Here is a 23,315-nt window from a genome sequence, read left to right on the forward strand (position 1 = left end):
GAGGGGTGGAGAAGCAGATTGGCGCTTCTCCTGTGTGCCCTGGCCGGGAATCAAACCCGGGACTCCTGCACGCCAGGCCGACGCTCTACCACTGAGCCAACCAGCCAGGGCCTAAATCTATCTTTTTATTTATACTTTGGTTGCTCCACTACCACCCACCATGAAAGTTGGAACACTCACTAGTGGGCGGTAGGGACCAGGTTAACTACCACTGATCTAAGGGAAAAGATGTCAGTGCCCCTGACTAAATAACCAGGTATTGTATGTGTAGGACTCAATAATCATCTGGTCCAATCCCATCTGTTTCTTTGCTCTAAGACTGAAAACCCAGGAAGCCTTCCTTAGAGTGAGTACACAGTCCATGACAGCCAACATTAGAAATCAGCCACCCAAACTCCTACTCCATCTCTCTGTGCCCACTGCCACTGCAGGCCAACCTGAAACAGTCTGGAAAAGACACACTAAAAACCTTGTTTTAAGTAGTCTGGCTGGTAACATTGAAAAAGTGTGGGATGGTTGCCCTTGCCGGGTTGCTCAGTGGGTAGAGCAGCATCGTGGCATATTGAGGTCACTGGTTCAATCCCTGGTCAGGGCACATATGAGAAGCAACCAATGAATGCACAACCTTAACCCTCTCTCAAATCAACAGAAAAAAATTTTTAAGTATAAAAGTTTTGGAGATCCTTACAGTACTGCATCATGAACAGCCACTCCTCAAGGCACAATCACAGTTTCTCAAAGCTCCAGTGTTACCTGTACCGGAAGAAAAGCAGAGTGATAACAAGAACAAAACTAGGGATTAGCCTCTCCCTAGATGGGGAAGTCCCCAATGGGACCAATCCATACAACTGATTCAGGAATAGAGACCCAGGAAGTACATTAGTGGCCAAAGTATTCATTGGAGCCAGTTTTATTTCTAAGTGAAACAAAGACATTGCTGTAAAACAGAATCTTTTAACTCATTTTCATGCTCTATACCTGGGCCCCTGCAGTTGCTAACTCTCAGATCTGTCCACACCGAACCCCAGCATTTCATCAACTCAAGTTTGGGTTTGTTTACTTCGGCCCTGGCTCCCACGTGGTTTCTGCCCCAGTAAGTCGGGACTCCCTGTGTGCGCAGGTCTGTCACGCTGGTTGGGAGCAGCAGCTTGCCTTCTGTCCTCCCCTCTTTTACGTTTTTCTGTATGTTCACCTTTTTACTTGTTGCTGGACAGAATGGCAACTTCCAACATCCTACTATGTGAAACTGGAAATCAGAAGTGAAGAGTAGTGTAGTTTTGAGTAAAAAAAAAATAATTATGAAGCATCTCAATAGGTGCAGAAAGAGCAATTTGACAAGATTCAACATCTATTCATAATAAAGAAGAAAACCTCAACAGATTAGAAGCTGAAGAGATCCTCTTTAACCCGGGAAAGGGCCGCTGTGCAACACCTATAGCTAACGCCATATTTAATGGTGAAATATCCCCTCCTACAGAGATCAGGCACAAGACGCATTCTTCCCACTTCTGTTTCTTATTCTGGGTCCGACCGCAGCAATTTGACACACAAAAAAAGAAATAAAAAGCATCCAGAGTGAAATTAAAAAGTAAAACTTTCTTTATTCACAAATGACACCAATCATGTATATAAAAAAATCCTAAGGAATTCACTGAAATTCCTAGAGTAGTAAGTTCAGTAAGGTCAGAGGAAATGAGCAATATACAAAAAACAGTTTCTGCGCACTACTAACAAACAGCCAAAAATGAAGTTAAGAAAATTCTATTATCATGGGACACTTGAATCTATGTAAATATAATAAATTAAAATCAATAAAATAAAATTTTTTTAAAAAAATTCTCAATAGCAGAAAAAAGAAGAAAACACTTAGGAATAACTTTAACAAAGTACAATATTTGTATGCTGAAAACTATAAAACATTGTTGAAAGAAATTTTGAAAGATTTAAATAGTAAATGCAAAAATATCCCATGTTCATAGATTGAAAGACAATATAATTATGACAATACTCCCCAAATTGATCCACAGATTCAACACAATCATTATCAAAATGCCAGCTAACTTGTTTACAGAGCTTTACCAATAAATGCTAAAATTCCTTGAAAAATGCAAAAGACTCAGAATAGTAAAAACAATCTTGATAAAAGAACAAAGCTAGTAAAGTCATACTTCCTAAGTTTAAAACATACTGCAAATCTACAGTAATCAACCCACTGTGGTACTGACATAAGTCAATAAAATAGAATGGAGAATCCAGAAATAAACATCAATAGCCAACTGATTTAAGAAAGCTGACAAGCAATTCAATGGGGAAATAAATCTTCAATAAATGGTGCTGTAACAAGTGAATATCTATATGCAAAATGGTGAATTTGCATGCTTACCTCACACCATACATAAAAATTAACTCAAAATGAATTAAGACCTAAATTTAAAAGGTAAAATAAAATCCCTAGAAGAGTAAATCTTCAGGACTTAAGGTTAGTCAATCATTCCTTAGCTATAATACCAAAAGCACATAAAAGAAAAAAAATGGATAAACTGGACTTTATCAAAATTAAAAATTTTTGCATTCCAGAAATAATTTGAGTTCATTCTGATATTTCCAACTCAAATTTAGTATTAGTTTCTACTTAGCTCACCTGATTTTATAAAATGTATATCTTTTATACCGTACATCTTGGTTCCTAAAATTATAATTACATGTGTTTCATCTTATTACATTGGTAAAATAATACCAATATTAATAAAAGTATGACTAATGCAATTTAAAATTCCTTTGCTGTTCTTCTTTTCTTAGGATATAGACCTCTGACGTTGTACCGTTAAAACAGTAGTATGCAGGACCTAGCCAGGTAGCTCTATTGGTTAGAGCAGAGGTCCCCAAACTATGGCCCCGCGGGCCATATGCGGCCCCCTGAGGCCATTTATCCACCCCCACCGCACTTCCGGAAGGGACATCTCTTTCATTGGTGCTCAGTGAGAGGAACACATTAGCCATCTCATTAGCCAAAAGCAGGCCCATAGTTCCCATTGAAATACTGGTCAGTTTGTTGATTTAAATTTACTTGTTCTTTATTTTAAATACTGTATTTGTTCCCGTTTTTTTACTTTAAAATAAGATATGTGCAGTGTGCATAGGGATTTGTTCATAGTTTTTTTTATAGTCCGGCCCTCCAACGGTCTGAGGGACAGTGAACTGGCCCCCTGTGTAAGAAGTTTAGGGACCCCTGGGTTAGAGCATCAGCTGACACGCCAAAGTTGCAGGTTCGATCCCTGGTCAGGGCACAAGCAGGAGTCAGCCAATGAATGCATAGGTGTGTGGAACAACAAATCGTTTTTTCTCTCACTTTCTCCCTTTCTTTTTTAAGGAAAAATTAATAAGTAAAATTTTGCCTGACCAGGCAGTGGCACAGTGGATAGAGCATCGGACTGGGATGCGGAGGACCCAGGTTCAAGACCCCGAGGTCGCCAGCTTGAGCACGGGCTCATCTGGTTTGAGCAAGGTTCACCAGCTTGGACCCAAGGTTGCTGGCTTGAACAAGGGGTTACTCGGTCTGCTGAAGGCCCACAGTCAAGGCACATATGAGAAAGCAATCAATGAACAATTAAGGTGTCGCAACAAAAAACTGATGATAGATGCTTCTCATCTCTCTCTGTTCCTGTCTGTCTGTCCCTATCTATCCCTCTCCCTGACTGTCTCTGAAAAAAAATTAAAATTTTTAAAAATAAAAATAGCATTCAAAAATACAAAAACTGCCTGACCAGGCGGTGGCGCAGTGGATAGAGCGTCGGACTGGGATGCGGAAGACCCAGGTTCGAGACCCCGAGGTCGCCAGCTTGAGTGCGGGCTCATCTGGTTTGAGCAAAAAAAAAAAAAAAAGCTCACCAGCTTGAGCCCAAGGTCGCTGGCTCAAGCAAGGGGTTACTCGGTATGCTGAAGGCCCGCAGTCAAGGCACATATGAGAAAGCAATCAATGAACAACTAAAGTGTTGCAACGCATAACGAAAAACTAATGATTGATGCTTCTCATTTCTCTGTTCCTGTCTGTCTGACCCTATCTTATCCCTCTCTCTGACTCTCTCTCTCTCTGTCTCTGTAAAGAAAAAGAAAAAAATACAATAACTAATTCATGTGATTATATAATGAACTTAATATGTTTAAGTTAATTTGTTTTCAATTTTTAAGGATTGCTTTGTTCATGTTTTGAATCTAATTTTGTTTCATAATTATATAAACCACTTATATGGTTCCAAACTATAAACAGGGAACATTCAGATAAGCCTTAACATTCTCATTCCTGTACCCTTTTACCCAGTTTCTTCCTGTCCCTTATTAGTAACCACTTTTATTAGTTTTTGGTTGTCCTTCCATTTTTTTTTTAAAACGTAAGGAAACACACATATTCCCCCATTCCTTCCATAAAAGACTGCATACTATACAATCTACCCACATTTTGCTCTTTCACATAATAGATCCTAGAGATCACCAGTATTATGTACCTTCCTCAAACCTTTTTAATAGTTGAATAGTACTAATTCACTGGGAGTTACATTGAAGTTATTCAACCAATCCTTTCTGCTGGGCATTCAGATTGTTGTTAGCCTTACTGTTGTAATAAATAGCCTTGTGCAGGCTTCGCTTTGTATTTTTGCCGATAGAATCCTAGAAGTAGGATTGGTGGTCAAAGGGTAAATCACACATAATTTCAATAGGCATTGCTAATTTAACCATAGAGGTTAACTTCTCCATAGAGGGTATACCATTTCTAACAATCTTTTAACTGGTTCCCTCTTCCACTCTTGTCCACCTACAACACATTCTATATCTTAGAAAATACAACGTGGGTCACATTACTCTCCTGCTTTAAAACTTCAGTGTCTTCCCATTGCATTTAGAATAAAACTCAATCCCTTCACAGTACCTATAAAAACTTCAGAAGAGCCCTGGCCAGTTGGCTCAGTGGTAGAGCGTCGGCCTGGCGTGCAGGAGTCCCGGGTTCAATTCCCGGCCAGGGCACACAGGAGAAGTGCCCATCTGCTTCTCCACCCCTCCCCCTCTACTTCCTCTCTGTCTCTCTCTTCCACTCCCGCAGCCAAGGCTCCATTAGAGCAAAGTTGACCCGGGCGCTGAGGATGGCTCCATGGCCTCTGCCTCAGGTGCTAGAATGGCTCTGGTTGCAACAGAGCAATGCCCCAGATGGGCAGAGCATCGCCCCCTGGTGGGCATGCCGGGTGGATCCTGGTTGGGCGCATGCGGGAGTCTGTCTGACTGCCTCCCCGTTTCCAACTTCAGAAAAATACAAAAAAAGAAAAAAGAAAAAAAAAAAACTTCAGATGATGTGAATCCCGCCTCTCTGTATCAGGATTAGGTTTGGTTATGAGCAAGGGACCCAGAACAATAGCTTAAATAAGATGGATGTTTACTTCTCTGACACCTAAGTCTGGAGGAAGGCCACCCAAGGTGGGTACTGTGGATAGGCTTCAAGAAGTCCTCAGGGCACACACTCCCTGCAGGCTACGACCCCCAATCATTAGGACCTGACCCTCAACTGTGACCTAAAAGAGCAGCTGGAGTATCAGTCATTATATGTGTCCAAGCAGCAAAGTCGGAAGCAAAGGGCAAGGGGTATATGCTTGCCGAGTTCTAAGGAAGGTTCCTGGAAGCTCTACCTAACACTTCCACTTACTACCATGAGTCAGAACTCAGATACCCATGAGAAAGATTGGAAACTGTCATTCTTTTTTTTTTAAACTCATTCTAGACAGCCACGTGCCCAGCCACAAGCTGGGAGACCCTGTGTAAGAAGTCCCAGCTGCACAGCCTCAGTTCTGTCTCACACCGCTCCACTCTTACCCGTGCTCCAGCCACGCAGCTCCCTGTGCTCCTCAAACAAGCCACACTAGCTGTTCCAAAGCCTTCACGCCTGCAGTGCCACCTGCCTAGCACAACCGCCCTCACATCTCCAGGCGGCCGCTCCCACTCATCACTCAGGACTCAGCCCTGCCCCTTCCCAGAGAGGCCTGATCTGACCATTATGTGTACAGCAGGCCTGGCCGAGTCACCATCCTGTCGCACTGCCTTTCTCCACAACACTGATCTCCCTGGGGAATTACTTATCGCTTGCCTCCCTCCATTAGAGCATCATTTCCACAGGACAGAGGGCTTTTCTGCTTTCACTGCTCTATTCCCCTCACCCAGTACAATTCCATATACACAGCAGGCGCTTAATACTAGTTCAATGAATGAATGTCTGTCCTGACCTCCGCTCTTCCTAAAACTGTGAAATCATACCACACTCCAGAACCTAATCTTGTTTCTAGAATGATACCCTATTAAAGTTACTTTCTTCCAAACAAGAGTTTTAAAAATGTGGTTTCGGCTGACCTGTGGTGGCACAGTGGATAAAGCATCGACCTGGAATGCTGAGGTTGCCAGTTCGAAGCCCCAGCTCACCCCATCAGGGCACATATGGGAAGCAACTACTACGAGTTGATACTTCCTGCTCCTCCCTTCCCCCTTTCTCTCATCTCTCTAAAATCAATAAATAAAATAAAATATTTTAAGAAACAAAAGCAAAAACATGGTTTCTACAGTAAAACAAAACCTTCCTATGCTGTTAGTAAAATGCAAAGATTTAAAATAACCTTTTAGACGAGTCTCTAAAGTTAGTAAATTTCCTAGTTTTCACCTGTAAATGCGAGAGTTGGTTAAAATTCACTCATTTCCTCTACAGATATTTACCAAGCACTGTGCTAGAGGAAAATTAGGGACATGAATTAAACAAGAAAATCTCTAACCCTCACAAGAAGTCCCCAGGTGCCTTCCAAATGCACCATTTGTACGACTCTCTAGAACTGTTGGTTTGTAACCCCTGCGCTAGAGAAAAAGCCCATTATTTCCAATTCCTGAGACATTGAAGATCTGTCACCAAGACACTGATAAACACACTGCTTCATTTTAAAAGTATTTAATTCAACAATGCAATAGGAATGGAATAATATTAAAAACAGAAGCATACTAATGGCTTAAATAACTCTATATCCATCTTTAGTTTCCTCTGCAGAGGATGTTTGATGGCCAGTTCTCCACATTAACCAGTACTAACAAACTGTCTTTACAAGACAAAAATTCTCTCTAAAGGCAAGTCTAAAATGCTTACCAAGGACTAAAGGTTTTAGAGACCTAAATTAGAAATACTGAATATTGGCAATATCTCGTTTGAAACCTAAAAATTTGACATAATAAACATTACATGTTTTTTTAGAAAATTGGCAAACAAATAATAACAACTCAGCATTTTCTGGAGACTGGCATCCCGGATCACCTTGACTGTCGCGTGGGCACCAGGCTGTGGTTCATCTCCTACCCCTTCTAGTCTTCTAGATCCTTCTTGGCTTCCATCTGGGCACTTCCAAAGGCATTGTGACCAAACAGATGCAGAGATAGAAGGCCATTTCTCCTGCAGTCCCTTCTCAGCATAGCAATTAGGCAAATAACCCATGAAAAAAAAGTATATAATCTATAATTTATAGTCCCCACAATGGCTCACTCAATTTGAAAAATTGCCAGTTCTGTCAAATATGCCAACACTCCAATAAGGTATTTATGACACAGAATCTGAAAAGAAAAAATTAAAGGACATTTAAAATTAAAATAGAATTATGGTAACAATGCAGTTTGTATTTGATAAATATTCCAGGCATATTTTACATTCCATAGCTGCAAGCAAAGATATGAATATGAACCCAAACCACTGTTGCTCTAACTCAAATAAATTTTATCTAATGAAGACTGCTAAGTTTAATAAATTTACAACTATATTCAATAGTGTTTAGCAGTAATTAGACTAGCGTTCTTCTTTATCCTGGCTTCCATGCTTGGGCTAACTACCTGCCTAAAGGGAGGAAAGAGCATCTATGAACCCTTTGAACTAATAAGCAAATTAAGTATCTACATTTTCTAGAAAGAGGTTCCACAGCTTCCTTCTTCTCAAAGGGATATACAATTCCAAAAGTGCCTTGTACAAACGAAGCAGATAGCAGAAACCTGGTTAATACATTAATTTTGAACCTTTGAGAGGCAATAGTGTTGGGAGTTGATGCTTCCTGCCCCTCCCCCCTTCTCTCTCTCTCTCTCTCTCTCTTTAAAAATGAATAAAATCTTAAAAGAAAAAGAATTTTTAGTAAATCTTCTGTAAAGCATAGAATAAAATCTCTCTACTATCTTGAATTGGCAGACATTCAATGTATTTCTTCCATGTGGAAAATGCAATCACCATACATTTTGAAAACTATGCAACAATAAGGAATAATTACTTAACTAACCTTTATTTTCCCATCAGTATGTGCTGAAGCTACAGATGTTGAAACACGAACCAATCTTGTGGCTGATAAATGGATTTTGAAATGCCTATAGAAATGTGAACAAAGGCAGCCCATGAATAAGTCAACTTCCTCCTGGGTCACTTCCCCAGGTGCTTTGTGGACACTGTCCCAGAAGGCTTTGGCATCCTCTGGATGTATGGCATAAGAAATATCCAGACTTTGAGGGCTACAGGGTACAGACCAGAGAAATTCGGTGGTAGCTGCATAGTGGTCCATTCTGCATGCAGTCCACATAGCTGCCATCCAGGAGAGATTGAACGCACTGATTGCTAAGCGACTGAAATAACAGTCAAAGGTTTTCTCAAACCAGCTTCCAACCATGGCTGTATTCGTCTCTGCTCCATTGGTGAGGAATAAGGGTAGACAGGTGAAATCTTCTGAAACGGACTCCAGGAGGCTGTCTCCAAATATGCAGCAGAACCAACCCGTCCACAACACTTTACCTTCTCCGTTCTCAGATGGCAACTGAGATTTTGACAGAATCTACAAAGAAGAACAGGTTCATTAAGTGCAAAAGTACATTTACTCCTAAATTATATCATCTCAAATTAATTAGTACATTCATAAATAAGATATGTGGTATTACTTACAAAAAACACAGACAGCCTGACCTGTGGTGGCGCAGTGGATAAAGCGTCGACCTGGAATGCTGAGGTCGCCGGTTCAAACCCTGGGCTTGCCTGGTCAAGGCACATATGGGAGTTGATGCTTCCTGCTCCTCCCTCCCCCTTCTCTCTCTCTCTCTCTCTCTCTCTCTCTCTCATTCTCTCATTCTCTCTCCTCTCTAAAAATTAATAAAAGTAAAAAAAAAAAAAAAACACAGAATAGCGTACCTAATCATTATTAGAATTTATCCAATTCACCGACCTTTGTCCTAATATTCTTACAGTAGAGACATGGTATATGTCAAGATCTTCATACAACCAAAATGAAAAATAAAGGATGTAAATATGGTACAGCCAGGTACAGTATCGTAAAAAATGTCTCAACTTTAGATGGGACATTAAAAGGTCATGTGCAATGTGCTTGAACTCTCATATTGAGGAAGACCTCAGTATTTCCTAAGGCAGATCTTTCTATCAACTTCAAATGTTCTTCCATGTGAGGTTCTATAGTCCCGATGGCCCCACTGGTCCTGCTTTCTCCCTTATACGCATGAAGAACAAATCAAAGTCTAATGTCTCCTCTACAGGAAAAGCCCTTCAAATACTGATGATCCCTTTCATATGTACTGCCAAGTTCAATATCTCCAGTATATTTGACCATTCCTCCTATGACATACATATAAGTCTCACATAATCCTGGTCACTCTTCTCTGCTCTATGAATTTCCATTGAAATTCTGCTCTATGGGTGAACATAAGTGAACATAATTTCTTCAAAAAGATCTGATTATAGTACTGTCATCATCTTTAACTAGATTATACTCCTGTTAATGTTAGATTGCAGCAGGTCTCTGGTTTTTAGCGACAGCCTTACATAAATTAGCCCTATATATTCAATTTTGCTGTTAATATGTAAATTCCTTTCCCCCAACCTACATTAAGACAATAAACACTAATAAAAATTTCAATCTCGCCCTGGCCGGTTGGCTCAGTGGTAGAGCGTCAGCCTGGCGTGCAGGAGTCCTGGGTTCGATTCCTGGCCAGGGCACACAGGAGAAGCACCCATCTGCTTCTCCACCCCTCCCCTTCTCCTTCCTCTCTGTCTCTCTCTTCCCCTCCCACAGCCCAGGCTCCATTGGAGCAAAGATGGCCCAAGCGCTGAGGATGGCTCTGTGGCCTCTGCCTCAGGCGCTAGAATGGCTCTGGTTGCAACAGAGTGACGCCCCAGAGAGACAGAGCATCGCCCCCTGGTGGGCATGCCGGGTGGATCCCGGTCGGGCGCATGCGGGGAGTCTGTCTGACTGCCTCCCCGTTTCCAGCTTCGGAAAAATGAAAAAAAAAAAAAATTTCAATCTCTTTCAATTTAGCCCATTGTGTCAATCCACTGAGATCTTTTATAATCTTGATTATATTTTCCAGCAGATTGACTTACCCTTTAAACTTGAAAGTTTGTAAATGACTTGATACAAAATGTGCCTTCCAGATATTCATAGATGTTTTAAAGTTGACCAGGATATCCCAATATTATATCCCTTTAGAAATGATCACTTAACAGTTACTTTTACCATAGTTCTCCTTCTTGTTCAAGAGATTATTGGAGTCTCAAATACCTGAAAGCCCAGATCTATTATGTCTATCACACTTTTAAAATTTAAAAGTCCTGCCTGACCAGGTGGTGGCACAGTGGATAGAACATTAGACTGGGACGCAGAGGACCCAGATTTAAAATCCCGAAGTTGCCAGCTTGAGCGCGGGCTCATCTGGTTTGAGCAAGGCTCGCCATCTTGAGCCCAAGGTCGCTGGCTTGAGCAATGGGTCACTCGGTCTGCTATAGCCCCCCAGTCAAGGCACATGTGAGGAAGCAATCAACAAACGACTAAGGTGCCTCAACAAAGAATTGATGCTTCTCATTTCTCCCTTCCTGTCTGTCTGTCCCTATCTGTCCCTCTCTCTGTCTCTATCACACACACAAAAAAAAAACCCCAACAAAAACTTTAAAGTCCTATCACCCTCTCAAGAAATGAGATTTAACTTGAAAACTATTAGGGCACTACACTAGAGACTCAGGTCATTTCTCTTCCTCGCCATAACACTTGCTTGCCTGAAGACAGGCAAAACCCACACCATTTAGCACAGACTAATTGTTGGTCCATTTTCCTGCCACAATAAAACTGTGCTTTAACTTGGGGGTGGCAAATTACCAACTTAAAAAAAAAATTCCCAGTCTCCTTTCCCACTGGGACTTACAGAGAAATTGCTGGGTCTCATTACAGATTTACTCAGGGGAAGGCATCCTACTTGCCCTTCCCACCTTACTTCTACATCCTGCTGGGAAGTTGCATCTAATATTTAGAGCTCCAAGAGCCATTTGAGATTATAAAATGACCTTAAGGATAAGAGCCACACACAAAGGACAAAAGAGAAGAGAGAGAAGCCTAGGTTATCAATAATATAACAAAGCATATACCAGCTTTGAACAGCTTACCTATGGACACCTCTCTTGTAAGACAAACAAACCTCTATCTTGGTTAATGTACTATTATTTAAGTTTTCTGTTATATACGGCTGAACCTAATTCTAGGAATCTTGAGATCCTTGCCAGGGCCAGGACCTATACCACAGCTCTGCAAACGTTTTCCGTGAAGTACCAGACAGTAAATATTTCGGGCCACCGGCAGTAAGTATTTGTGGGCCACAGCAAGTACTCAGAGCTGCTGTTACAACACAAAAAGCAGCCATACACAATTCAAAAACAAATGAAAGCAGCTCTGTTTTAATAAAACGTCATTTATAGAAATAAGCAGCAGGTCAGACTTGGCTGCAGGTTCGCTGACCCCTGATTTATACATAAACAAACAAAATAAGGACTGTTCAATTGTTTCAGAATTTGATTTATCAATGACTAAGGTGAGTTAACTCAGAAGTAACAAGCATGAATAAAATAAATTTCAGTTTGTTTGTTTTTTAATTCATTTTAGATAGAAGAGAGAAGGGGGGGAGGAGCAGGAAGCATCAACTCTCATTTGTGCCTGGACCCGGCAAGCCCGGGTTTCAAACCAGCGACCTCAGCATTCCAGGCCAATGCTTTATCCACTGTGCCAATACAGGCCAGGCTAAATCCAGTTTCTTAATGAATCAAAAGTTAGTCAATGAATCAAAAGTAACAGTGTATATTATTTCCATACACTGCATATAGAAAGAATATAAAATGTTATATTTCTGAGAGTAACCTGACATGATATAACAATGTTACACTTTTATTTTTTTTTGTTAAAATTCTACTTCTAGGAATTAAAAAAAAATTATTTTTAAGATTTTATTTATTCATTTTAGAGAAGGGAGAGAGAGAAAGAGAGAAGGTGAGGAGTAGCAGAAAGCATCAACTCCCATATGTGCCTTGACCAGGCAAGCCCTGGGTTTCGAACTGGCGACCTCAGCATGCTAGGTCAACGTTTTATCCACTGAGCCACCACAGGTCAGGCCTACTTCTAGGAATTTAATCGTAGTAAAAACCCACAGAGCGGCCCTGGCCGGTTGGCTCAGCGGTAGAGCGTCAGCCTGGCATGCGGGGGCCCCGGGTTCGATTCCCGGCCAGGGCACATAGGAGAAGCGCCCATTTGCTTCTCCACCCCCACCCCCTCCTTCCTCTCTGTCTCTCTCTTCCCCTTCCGCAGCCAAGGCTCCATTGGAGCAAAGATGGCCCGGGCGCTGGGGATGGCTCTTTGTCCTCTGCCCCAGGCGCTGGAGTGGCTCTGGTCGGCGGCAAAGCGACGCCCGGAGGGGCAGAGCATCGCCCCCTGGTGGGCAGAGCGTCGCCCCCTGGTGGGCGTGCCGGGTGGATCCCCGTCGGGCGCATGCGGGAGTCTGTCTGACTGTCTCTCCCCGTTTCCAGCTTCAGGAAAAAAAAAAAAAAAAAAAACCCACAGAGCTATAAAATTCCTAATGATGAGTAATTATCTTCAATACTGATTAACCCTAAAAATACCATAATGCAAATAAGTATGTGCAACATGATGCCAATTTTATTTTATTTTTCACTGTTCAAGGTGTATTTGGTGTATTAGTTGGTATGACACTTGGATAGTTGGCTGCGTTATTTATATGTAGAATTTTCTCTTTACATTATATGACAACGTACACTAATATGATACACAGAGTACACAAAATAACAGTTATACACAAGACATGCAGTATTGGCTTTTTATATGAGATCCCAAGATATGATTGATTAGAGAAAAAAAGGTTGGACTACGCATGCTGGGTAAAGGAACCACAAGTTATATAACACACAGTGAAAATCCCCACAGATAGTCAAACAGATGTATCTATGTTCATGAGAGATACTGGTTTGTAATTTTTTTATTTATTTATTTATTTATTTTTGTGTTTTTCTGAAGTTGGAAACGGGGAGGCAGTCAGACAGACTCCCATACGCGCCCAATTGGGATCCACCCGGCATGCCCACCAGGGGGCGATGCTCTGCCCATCTGGGGCGTTGCTCTGTTGCAACCAGAGCCATTCTAGCGCCTGAGGCAGAGGCCACAGAGCCATCCTCAGTGCCCGGGCCAACTTTGCTCCAATGGAGCCTTGGCTGCAGGAGGGGAAGAGAGAGACAGAGAGGAAGGAGAGGGGGAGGGGTGGAGAAGCAGATGGGGGCTTCTCCTGTGTGCCCTGGCCAGGAATCGAACATGGGACTCCTGCACGCCAGGCCGACGCTCTACCACTGAGCCAACCAGCCAGGGCCTGTATTTCTTTTTTTTTTTTTAATTATTGATTTCAGAGAGAGAGGAAGGGAGAAAGAAAGCAACAGAAATATCCATCTGTTTCCATATGTGCCCTAACCGTGGATTCAACCCATAACCTTTACGTGTTGGGATGGTGCTCTAACCCAGTGCTCCCCAACCCCCAGGCCGCAGACTGGTACCAGTCTGTGGGCCATTTGGTACTGGTCCGCAGAGAAAGAATAAGTAATATGAAACGCTGTCAGAATAACAAATTTAAATACAGCCTGAATAATGAGGACATGCTCGTTCCTCCTTTAACTTAGCCTAATAACTATCGTAACTTTGTTTTGTTTTTTTTGTTTTGTTTTGTTTTGTATTTTTCTAAAGTTGGAAACGGGGAGGCAGTCAAACAGACTCCCGCATGCACCCGACTGGGATCCACCCGGCACGCCCACCAGGGGGCGATGCTCTGCCCATCTGGGGCGTTGCTCTGCTGCAATCAGAGCCACTCTAGCGCCTGGGGCAGAGGCCAAGGAGCCATCCCCAGCGCCCGGGCCAACTTTGCTCCAATGGAGCCTTGGCTGCAGGAGGAGAAGAGAGAGACAGGGCCAACTATTGTAATTTTGACAATTATATTTTAAAATAAATAAATAAATAATTTAAAAAAATAAAATAAAATAAAAATACCACAGTTTTTACGCTGGTCACATAATTTTATTTTGTGCATTTATCCGTCCCACTCTAAAGGCTGGTCCGTGAAAATATTTTCTGGGCCCTGGCCGGTTGGCTCAGTGGTAGAGCGTCGGCCTGGCTTGCAGAGGTCCCGGGTTCGATTCCCGGCCAGGGCACACAGGAGAAGCGCCCATCTGCTTCTCCACCCCTCCCCCTCTCCTTCCTCTCTGTCTCTCTCTTCCCCTCCCGCAGCCGAGGCTCCATTGGAGCAAAGATGGCCCAGGCGCTGGGGATGGCTCCTTGGCCTCTGCCCCAGGCGCTGGAGTGGCTCTGGTCGCAACGGAGCGACGCCCGGAGGGGCAGAGCGTCGCCCCCTGGTGGGCGTGCCGGGTGGATCCAGGTCAGGCGCATGCGGGAGTCTGTCTGACTGTCCCCGTTTCCAGCTTCAGAAAAATACAAAAAAAAAAAATTTTTTTTCTGACATTAATGCAGTCCGTGGCCCAAAAAAGGTTGGGGACCACTGCTCTAACCAACCAAGCTATCAGGTCAGGGCCTGGTATGTATTTTTTTTATTTACAATATCTTGGTCTGTTTTGGTATTAGAGTAATGCTAGTCCCACAGAATAAGTTAGAAAGTATTCCCTCCATACATTTAATTATGTAGATAATTTGTATACTTTCCTGCTTAAATATTTGGTAGAATTCACCAATGAACCTATTTGGGCCTGGTGCTTTCTGTTTTAGAATGTTACTAATTCCTGATTCAATTGCTTTAATAGATATAGGCCTATTCAGAATGTCTGTTGCCAAAAAAGATGTATACTAAAATGTTGGCCCTGGCCGGTTGGCTCAGCGGTAGAGCGTCAGCCTGGCGTGCAGGAGTCCCAAGTTCTATTCTCGGCCAGGGCACACAGGAGAAGCCCCCATCTGCTTCTCCACCCCTCCCCCTCTACTTCCTCTCTGTCTCTCTCTTCCCCTCCTGCAGCCGAGGCTCCATTGGAGCAAAGATGGCCCGGGCACTGAGGATGGCTCTGTGGCCTCTGCCTCAGGCGCTAGAATGGCTCTGGATGTGGCAAAGCAACGCCCCAGAGGGGCAGAGCGTTGCCCCCTGGTGGGCATGCCGGGTGGATCCTGGTCGGGCGCATGTGGGAGTCTGTCTGACTGCCTCCCCGTTTCCAGCTTCGAAAAATGAAAAAAAAAAAAATAATAAAATGTTAAATGGTGATTTTTTTTTTTTCTTTTTTTTTACAGAGAGTGAGTCAGAGAGAGGGAAAGACAGGGACAGACAGACAGGAACAGAGAGATGAGAAGCATCAATCATTAGTTTTTCATTGCACGTTGCAACACCTTAATTGTTCATTGATTGCTTTCTCATATGTACCTTGACTGCAGCCCTTCAGCAGACCAAGTAACCCCTTGCTCAAGCCAGCGAGCTTGGGCGCAAGCTGGTGAGCTTTTTGCTCAAACCAGATGAGCCCTCGCTCAAGCTGGCGACCTCAGGGTCTCAAACCTGAGTTTTCCACATCCCAATCTGATGCTCTATCCACTGCGCCACCGCCCAGTCAGGCTAAAAGGTGATTTTTAACTTTCTTTGTACTTTATGTATTTTCTAAGTTTTCTAAAAGAAGCATGATAATACAGGGTGTGACTGAAGTTGGTTTTTAGTTGTTTGTATTGAAAAAATACAATAATTAATAAATAATAATACGAGAATAAACTGTTTCACATACTCACAACTGTACACCTACTTTTGCCCCACTGTATTGTAATAGAAAAAACTTTTTAAGTTGACCTTATCTAATTACTTTAATTTGGCCAAATAAGACATAAAAGAGGTTATAAATCACAAGCCTAAGAATTTTAAATTATAACAGTAAAAATTACCAGTTTCCAAACTAAGACAAGGCAGATTCTTTTCCCTGAGGAAGTCAGTATTGTTTTCTATACCTGGACAAGAAACGCGTCAGGGTCTCTTTGTGTCCCTTTCAGTCCCAGGAGAGCCGAGAAAATCACTTTAACATCCAAGTCTTCTCCCACTTCCACAGCAAGTCCCTTCTGCTTCTCAGAAGCAATGAAAGCACTCAGGAGTTTAGAATACTGTTTGAGATTACTGTAGGAGAATTTATGCAGGGGGGTTACACTATACAGAGTCCACTGCTTATGCAGAAGGAATGCAACATTTTGAAGATCAACATTTTCCTAAAAAAAAAAGAAAAGAAAAAAAAATCACAATCGAAGAAGTTTAAGAATTAGGAAACTTTAGTGAATAAAAATTTAATTATAGCATGTTAATTATTTAATATAAATCTATGACTGGGTACATGATCTTTGCACTCCAGCCAAACTAGCAGCTCCTTGACAGGATGATCAAAATTCACATCACCTATGTGGTACTAGATGTCATTCCCCAAGGACACAATAGCACGTACATAGTTTCCCAGCTAAGAATATACAACTTCAATTTAATCATGAGGAAACATAAGACAAATACAAAAGGAGACATATCTGCTTTTTAAAAAGGGGAGAAGAGGAAACTAGACTCTTAAAAAATGTCAATGTCACCTGACCAGGCGGTGGCGCAGTGAATAGAGCGTTGGACTGGGATGCAGAGGACCCAGGTTCGAGACCCCGAGGTCACCAGCTTGAGCGCGGGTTCACCTGGTTTGAGCAAAAGCTCACCAGCTTGGACCCAAGGTCGCTGGCTCGAGCAAAGGGTTACTCAGTCTGCTGAAGGCCCACGGTCAAGGTACATATGAGAAAGCAATCAATGAACAACTAAGGTCTTGCAACAAAAACTGATGATTGATGCTTCTCATCTCTCTCCGTTTCTGTCTGTCTATCCTTATCTATCCCTCTCTCTGACTCTCTCTCTGTCCCTGTAAAAAAAATAAAAAAATAAAAAAAAAGTCAATGTCATAAAAAACAAAGAAATATTGTGGAAATGTTCCAGATTATAGGGGTTTAAAAGACATAACAAAGGAGGTACTAATAGTGTGAATAATTGTTTCTTTTGGCTGGTTCTCACTTATTTTATTACCTGAGGGGTTAAGAAAATACTCAAATTACAAAAATAGTAACAAAAATGGAAATGTTTTGTTCACATATATTCTCAATTACTGAGTAATGAAGGAAAAGAAAAAGCATACCTGCAACTGTGAACACTGGGGAATCCTCCTTTGAGGTGACCTCGGGACAAATGAAGTCTGCTTCCTGACGGATTCTAACCGCTTCTGCAGAGGGGTGGCATCTACAAAGTAATTGCTAAGCTTTGAGGTTGTACTTTGTCTGGAACTCGATTCTGGTGTATCATAAGAATCCATGGTCTACAGGAAAAGAAATTGCACAATTCTAAACACTAAAAAGTTAATTCATGCTCACAGGTTCAATGATTCCTCTCCTCATTATAATAGAACTTTCTCTCCCTCCCTCTCCCTGCCCCCAGTTTTGATTTTCCAACCAAGTCTAGTATTTCTCATTGGCTACAGGCTTTTATGAATATCTTACAGATAACACAGACACAGTACATTTAAAACTAAATTCAGAGGGAGCGCCTCAGGCCTCCTTGGCCTGGGCCGTGTCAGTTGCTGGAAGGGACAGGGCTGGCGGGAAACCACAAAGGGGACACAGGCTGCTGAGCCTTATTGGACTTAATTAAGCAAGAGTCATGCGATCTCGCTCCTGGTCTGCTGGTCCTGCCATGGCCGACCAGCCAAATGCCGGGGCCCAGGAATCTCAATGAACGTGTGCTCCGTCCCTGGACCCACAGCTGAGGATACCCCCACCTGCACCCCCGCGGCTTCGCACCCGGCCCTGGTGGTTTCCTATGCAGGAGCTGACAGACCCGTCGGTGTTCACCCTGGAGGCGTGGCTGGCTGACTCCATCTTCAGCCCTGACCGAGCCATGGTTCCGGACATAGAGTGGATGAACCAGGTCCTGCTGACGGTTGATATAATAAACTCTGGGAATTTAGTCGAAGTCACCCTCTTCGGACAGCCTCGTGTGCAAAATCGGGTGAAGGGCGGCCTCCTGAGCCTGGTCGCACAGCACCGGGAACAACGTGCTCGAGATGAGAAAATGAAACAACTTGAGGAGTTCTTGAAGGCCCGTGCATCAGGTCTCCAGACTCTCCAGCCTCCTGTTGCATAAGTCTTTTCAGGAGCGTTATGAGAACAGACCTTCTTCTGCTACTAAAGTTCAAAAGAAGCAAGTATCCTTAAGTTTCAGCATTCTTACTTCCTTTTACTTGATGGATAGTGATTTGTTTTGATGTAAACGTGAGTGCTGTCGTAGTAATTTCCTTTTTCTTCAAAAAAATAAATTTTAAAAAATAAAACTAAATTCAACTCCTTCCCATCCTTCTCCTTCCAAAAGCTAACTGGTCCATTTTCAAATTCCTGTTTATTTTCTAAGTGAATTTAAATTCTTTTAAGTAGTCTCCCACTTTCATTCTTTAACATGTAGTCCTTAAGCACATTCTGTTGCGTTTTTCATTCAATGGTCTGTCATCTATTCCCAAAGCTACTTCCAAACCCAGGTTCTTAATGCCACAAATAAATGTTTTCTTCCATATCTAAGAATATACAACTTTTCTTCCATAACATTCTTCCATATCATTCTTCAGCAGGCACTTTAGTATTAGACCCCCGTGCAAAAATCTTTACAGTGATGAGATGAATTCTACTCTTCTGTTCTGTACTTAAGATCTTTTATAATTCAGCTATCCTTATCCTCCTCCTAGATAGATAATATCCTTATCCTCCTCCTTTAGATAGATAACTCTCTATCTAAAGTGTCCTTTTCCCATTCTGCCATGATTAAGACCATGCTTGAATCCGAACCAATTTCAAGTAGTTAAGGTTTTGTTAAATCTCCCCCCCCCCCCCCAAAAAAAAACAAACCTATTATACACTTCTGCCTGTATCAGTGGCTCATTCCTGGGAGCAGTGTGTGTGTATATACACAATGAAATATCAGGGGTAAATTTTTTTTTTTTTTTTTTTGTATTTTTCTGAAGCTGGAAACGGGGAGAGACAGTCAGACAGACTCCCGCATGCGCGCGACCGGGATCCACCCGGCACGCCCACCAGGGGCGAAGCTCTGCCCACCAGGGGGCGATGCTCTGCCCCTCGAGGCACCGCTCTGTTGCGACCAGAGCCACTCTAGCGCCTGGGGCAGAGGCCAAGGAGCCATCCCCAGCGCCCGGGCCATCTTTGCTCCAATGGAGCCTTGGCTGCGGGAGGGGAAGAGAGAGACAGAGAGGAAGGAGAGGGGGAGGGGTAGAGAAGCAAATGGGCGCTTCTCCTGTGTGCCCTGGCCGGGAATCGAACCCGGGACTTCTGCACGCCAGGCCGATGCTCTACCACTGAGCCAACCGGCCAGGGCAAGGGGTAAATATTTTTTTTTTTTAATTTTTATTTATTTATTTATTTTTACAGGGACAGAGAGAGAGTCAGAGAGAGGGATAGATAGGGACAGACAGACAGGAACGGAGAGAGATGAGAAGCATCAATCATCAGTTTTTTGTTGGGACTCCTTAGTTGTTCATTGATTGCTTTCTCATATGTGCCTTGACCGTGGGCCTTCAGCAGACCGAGCAGTAACCCCTTGCTCGAGCCAGCGACCTTGGGTCCAAGCTGGTGAGCTTTTTTTGGCTCAAGCCAGATGAGCCCGCGCTCAAGCTGGCAACCTCGGGGTCTCGAACCTGGGTCCTTCCACATCCCAGTCTGACGCTCTATTCACTGCGCCACCACCTGGTCAGGCAGGGGTAAATATTTTTTAAAAGCTCCAAAGCCCTTTAGATGGGACTAACAAAACCCCTCAAGAATGTTCTATAAAATCAAAATCATTGGAAACAGTATACCCGCCCACAGGGTACGCTACTCATTTTGGTCCATCTTCATACACCTCCTCATACTCACACTGTGGTCTGGAGCTTAAGAAGGGCCAGACTCACTTCGCCTCCTGGAAAAAGCGTCTCTCCTCCCCACTCCCCATGGCAGCAGAACCCGGTAGAGGTGGCTGGGAAGCTGCAAACACACAGCAGTGCCAACAGCCATAACTGGGAAGGCGGCTGGGGCTCGAGATCGCGAACTTGCCTCCTCTCCTTCACACGCCCCCCAGAGCCGGAAAAAGCCAAAAACACAGAGAGAAAAAGAGGGAGTTCTGGTAACTCGCAAAACCAGTCGTCTGCCACTAGCCACACTGCCCAACCACAGTCACGGTGCCCCACGGCGGAGGCCAGCCGGTCACAGCGCGGAGGAGCATCCTGCTCCACCACTATCCTAGAGGTCCCAGGGGTGCATGCAGGTCAGAGCAAACAGGAACTTAGGCCACGGCATCACCTACTGAATGGTTGAGAGCCATTTCAGTCTGGAAGGGCTGTCGGCAAGTCAACAAACAAGCGCAGGCTTAGATGTGGAGAAAAGGGAACCCTCGTAAATTGTTGGTGGGAATGCAGACTGGTGCAGCCTCTATGGAAAACAGTATGGAGGTTCTTCCCAAAACTAAAAGCAGAGCTACCATACCACCGAGCAATCCCACGTCTGGGCATTCACCCAAAGAAAACAAAAACACTAACTCAAAAAGACATCTGCACCCTGTGTGAACTGCTGCATTATTTACAATAAACAGCCAAGATATGGAAGCAAACTATGCTTTAATTACGGTAATAGACGAGTGGATAAAGTGGTACATACATACAAAGAACTACGACTCACAAGGAATAAACTTTGCCATTTGTGACAACATGGATGGACCTAAAGGGTATTAATTACGCTGAGTGAAATAAGTCAGAGAAAGACAAATACCATAAGATTTCATTTATATGTGGAATTCAAACGAAGATAAAACAGAAAGACTCACAGAACGAGATCAAACTGATGGCTGCCAGAGGGGAGGGATCCGGGAATCGATCAAAAAAAGGCAAAGGGATTCTAGTCAGTAATACAGGTGCACGGTGACCCGGGATTACTGGAATTAGCGGGGTGGTCCCATTGCCAAGTGTGCAACTGTCAGGTCCCTACGCGGCACATCTAAACTTAATATAACTAATATAAGACTGCATACCAACTATACTTAAATAAAATAAGTAAATAAAATTTAAAACCCACGTAATAGATAATTACTCAGGATTTTCATAAAACTTTAAAGCCAATCTAAAATTAGCTAGCTCCTCCTGCACGTGTAGCTTGTGTTCAAGTCTGTGAAGGAAGGTCCCTGACTTCAGTCACTTTTCTACGTCGCCACCGGGGCTCGGCCGGGCGCTGGGGACACGGGGTGACACACACTCCTGCAGCGACAAGGGCCACAGCACAGGGCGAGGAACCGGGTTCGCTGCCAGTCCTGGACCCACACAACGCAGCTTACCAGTCCAGGGCCGTGAGAACGCTGTCACCCATGCTGGCTTCACGGTTCATTCCTCGGAACTGGACCCAACACTCTGTCGAGGCTGAAACCCCCTGAAGTACAGAAGACGCCCAAATGGCAGCTAAGGGACATCTGGCCCTCCTCGACAAGCGGGTCCATCAGGGACCCAAGGGTGCGGGCTACGGATACCTCCGCTCCCTCAGACGCCAGGGGAGTCCTGCGACTGCGCCCCGAGGGACATTTCCGCGACTCGGCCACCCAGCTCTGCGACCCTCGCTCCTGTCAAGTCGGCCTCTCACCGCGCAGGGGAAGGGCAAGGGACAAGTGTGTCCCACCTCGCACTCTCCCCCTGCGCCCTTCGGCTGCTCAGTCCGGCTGCGAGAACAAGCCGTCGAAGCGGTCGCACTGTTCCCCAACCGCCGCCTTAGTTTAAAATCGTTTCCCGAGCCGCTCTGCGCCGACGCCGGAAGTTTCCTTGAAATCTCCCAGGCGCAGGTTTCAAGTTAATGAAGCGACTATGGTTGCCATTTTTACTGAAGGCACGTCTCGAGCGACCTGATTATCAGCCTCCATCTCTCAAGCGCTTGGCGGTTGCTCTACAGCTACCGGCGTGAAGCTCTCCTCCAAACTTCCGGCCGCACTAAGCATGGCGGCGGCGCCTCCGCTCTGATTGGCTGGTTGTCTTCATCGTGATCTTGGACGTCTGCGGGGCGGTTTGAGGAGCGCTTGGCTCCCCGCGGCGATCGGCGGTTGGGTTGAAGCTGTCGGACGTTTCGGATTTGCCCTCTCCCTAACTTTGAAGATCCGGAGTCGGCGCCGGGAGCTTTGAAACGCAAGGCTGAGTTCTCCGTTTCCTGGTTTTGCCGCGGAATCTTAGGGGAAGCGTGGAAGGAAGGGAACGGCGTGCGCGAGACCCGGCCCTTTGCGGCTCTGTATTGCCGTGGGGTCCCACCTTGCGCTGCTGTGTGGACGTGTTCTCGCACATCTGGCCGCAGCTGTGTGTTTTAATAGAAGTGGAAATTGATGCGTGGAGAGGGGTGAAGTTCTTGCTTCTACGCGCTTCCCCAGGGCCCCAAAGACCTTGCAGCTAGATCTATTTTCTATACACGTGTCCTTGGATGTTCAGCGGAGAAGGGCTTAACTATTGGAGCAGAAAGTGGGAACGCCGAAGGGATTCATGTTTGTTTCCAAAAATGATGGCTGAACAACGTCCAACAACGGGCATTGTGTGATTAGTGAGCGTCTCGTCCTCCTGCGTCTCCAACATGTTCTCCAGTTGGTTAACTCAGCTGAACAGGGGTTTAGCCACACCTATCGGAAGGGTCGCCCCCCTGATCTGGGGCTCTCTCTCCAGAAGCCTGATGCTCAGTTCACAGCGGAGAGTTCCAGGTGAAAGCAGTAACGAGCTCTTGTCCTCTTAACTCCTGTTCTCTGTTACTCCCCAGTCTTAACTGGATGGATGGCCTCACCCTCTTCATTTCATATAATGTAGGGTTTTTTACCCCCTGGAGTTTAAAAAGACCAGAAAAATAGCCGCATGGATGGTCTATTCCGCTTTTAGT

General features: G+C 44.1%; 3 protein-coding genes across 8 annotated transcripts in view; 2 read left to right on the top strand and 1 right to left on the bottom strand.

The window, feature by feature from the left end:
• Positions 1-3,934: 3,934 nt before the first annotated feature.
• On the bottom strand, positions 3,935-22,182 carry CENPL (centromere protein L). Of its 3 annotated transcripts, XM_066371539.1 has the most exons (6): positions 21,754-22,170; positions 17,534-17,710; positions 16,335-16,586; positions 8,569-8,870; positions 8,328-8,412; positions 3,935-7,620 (listed from the first exon to the last, which is right to left on the bottom strand). In XM_066371539.1, exons 2-6 carry the CDS (start codon positions 17,705-17,707, stop codon positions 7,549-7,551), a joined length of 885 nt encoding a protein of 294 aa, XP_066227636.1. In that variant the 5' UTR covers positions 17,708-17,710; positions 21,754-22,170; the 3' UTR covers positions 3,935-7,548. The 3 variants fall into 3 exon arrangements, with proteins under 3 accessions (XP_066227636.1, XP_066227635.1, XP_066227634.1); XM_066371538.1 differs by having other exon boundaries at positions 8,328-8,870; positions 22,089-22,182; XM_066371537.1 differs by having other exon boundaries at positions 8,328-8,870.
• Positions 18,085-18,534, top strand: LOC136393402 (oocyte-expressed protein homolog). Its single transcript, XM_066366027.1, is given in 1 exon segment — positions 18,085-18,534. A coding segment is annotated over 1 exon segment (450 nt).
• Positions 22,183-22,468: 286 nt separating the features above from the next.
• The window catches only part of DARS2 (aspartyl-tRNA synthetase 2, mitochondrial), a 30,716-nt gene continuing 29,869 nt past the window's right edge, over positions 22,469-23,315 (top strand). For all 4 annotated transcript variants that reach the window (XM_066371533.1, XM_066371534.1, XM_066371535.1 and 1 more), the window contains exon 1: positions 22,469-23,142. In XM_066371533.1, coding sequence (XP_066227630.1) covers positions 23,019-23,142 — 124 coding nt within the window. In that variant the 5' untranslated portion in view covers positions 22,469-23,018. The remainder of the gene's footprint in view (positions 23,143-23,315) is intronic.

The sequence above is a fragment of the Saccopteryx leptura genome, chromosome 2, assembly GCF_036850995.1.
Source record: "Saccopteryx leptura isolate mSacLep1 chromosome 2, mSacLep1_pri_phased_curated, whole genome shotgun sequence".
Lineage (NCBI taxonomy): Eukaryota > Metazoa > Chordata > Mammalia > Chiroptera > Emballonuridae > Saccopteryx > Saccopteryx leptura.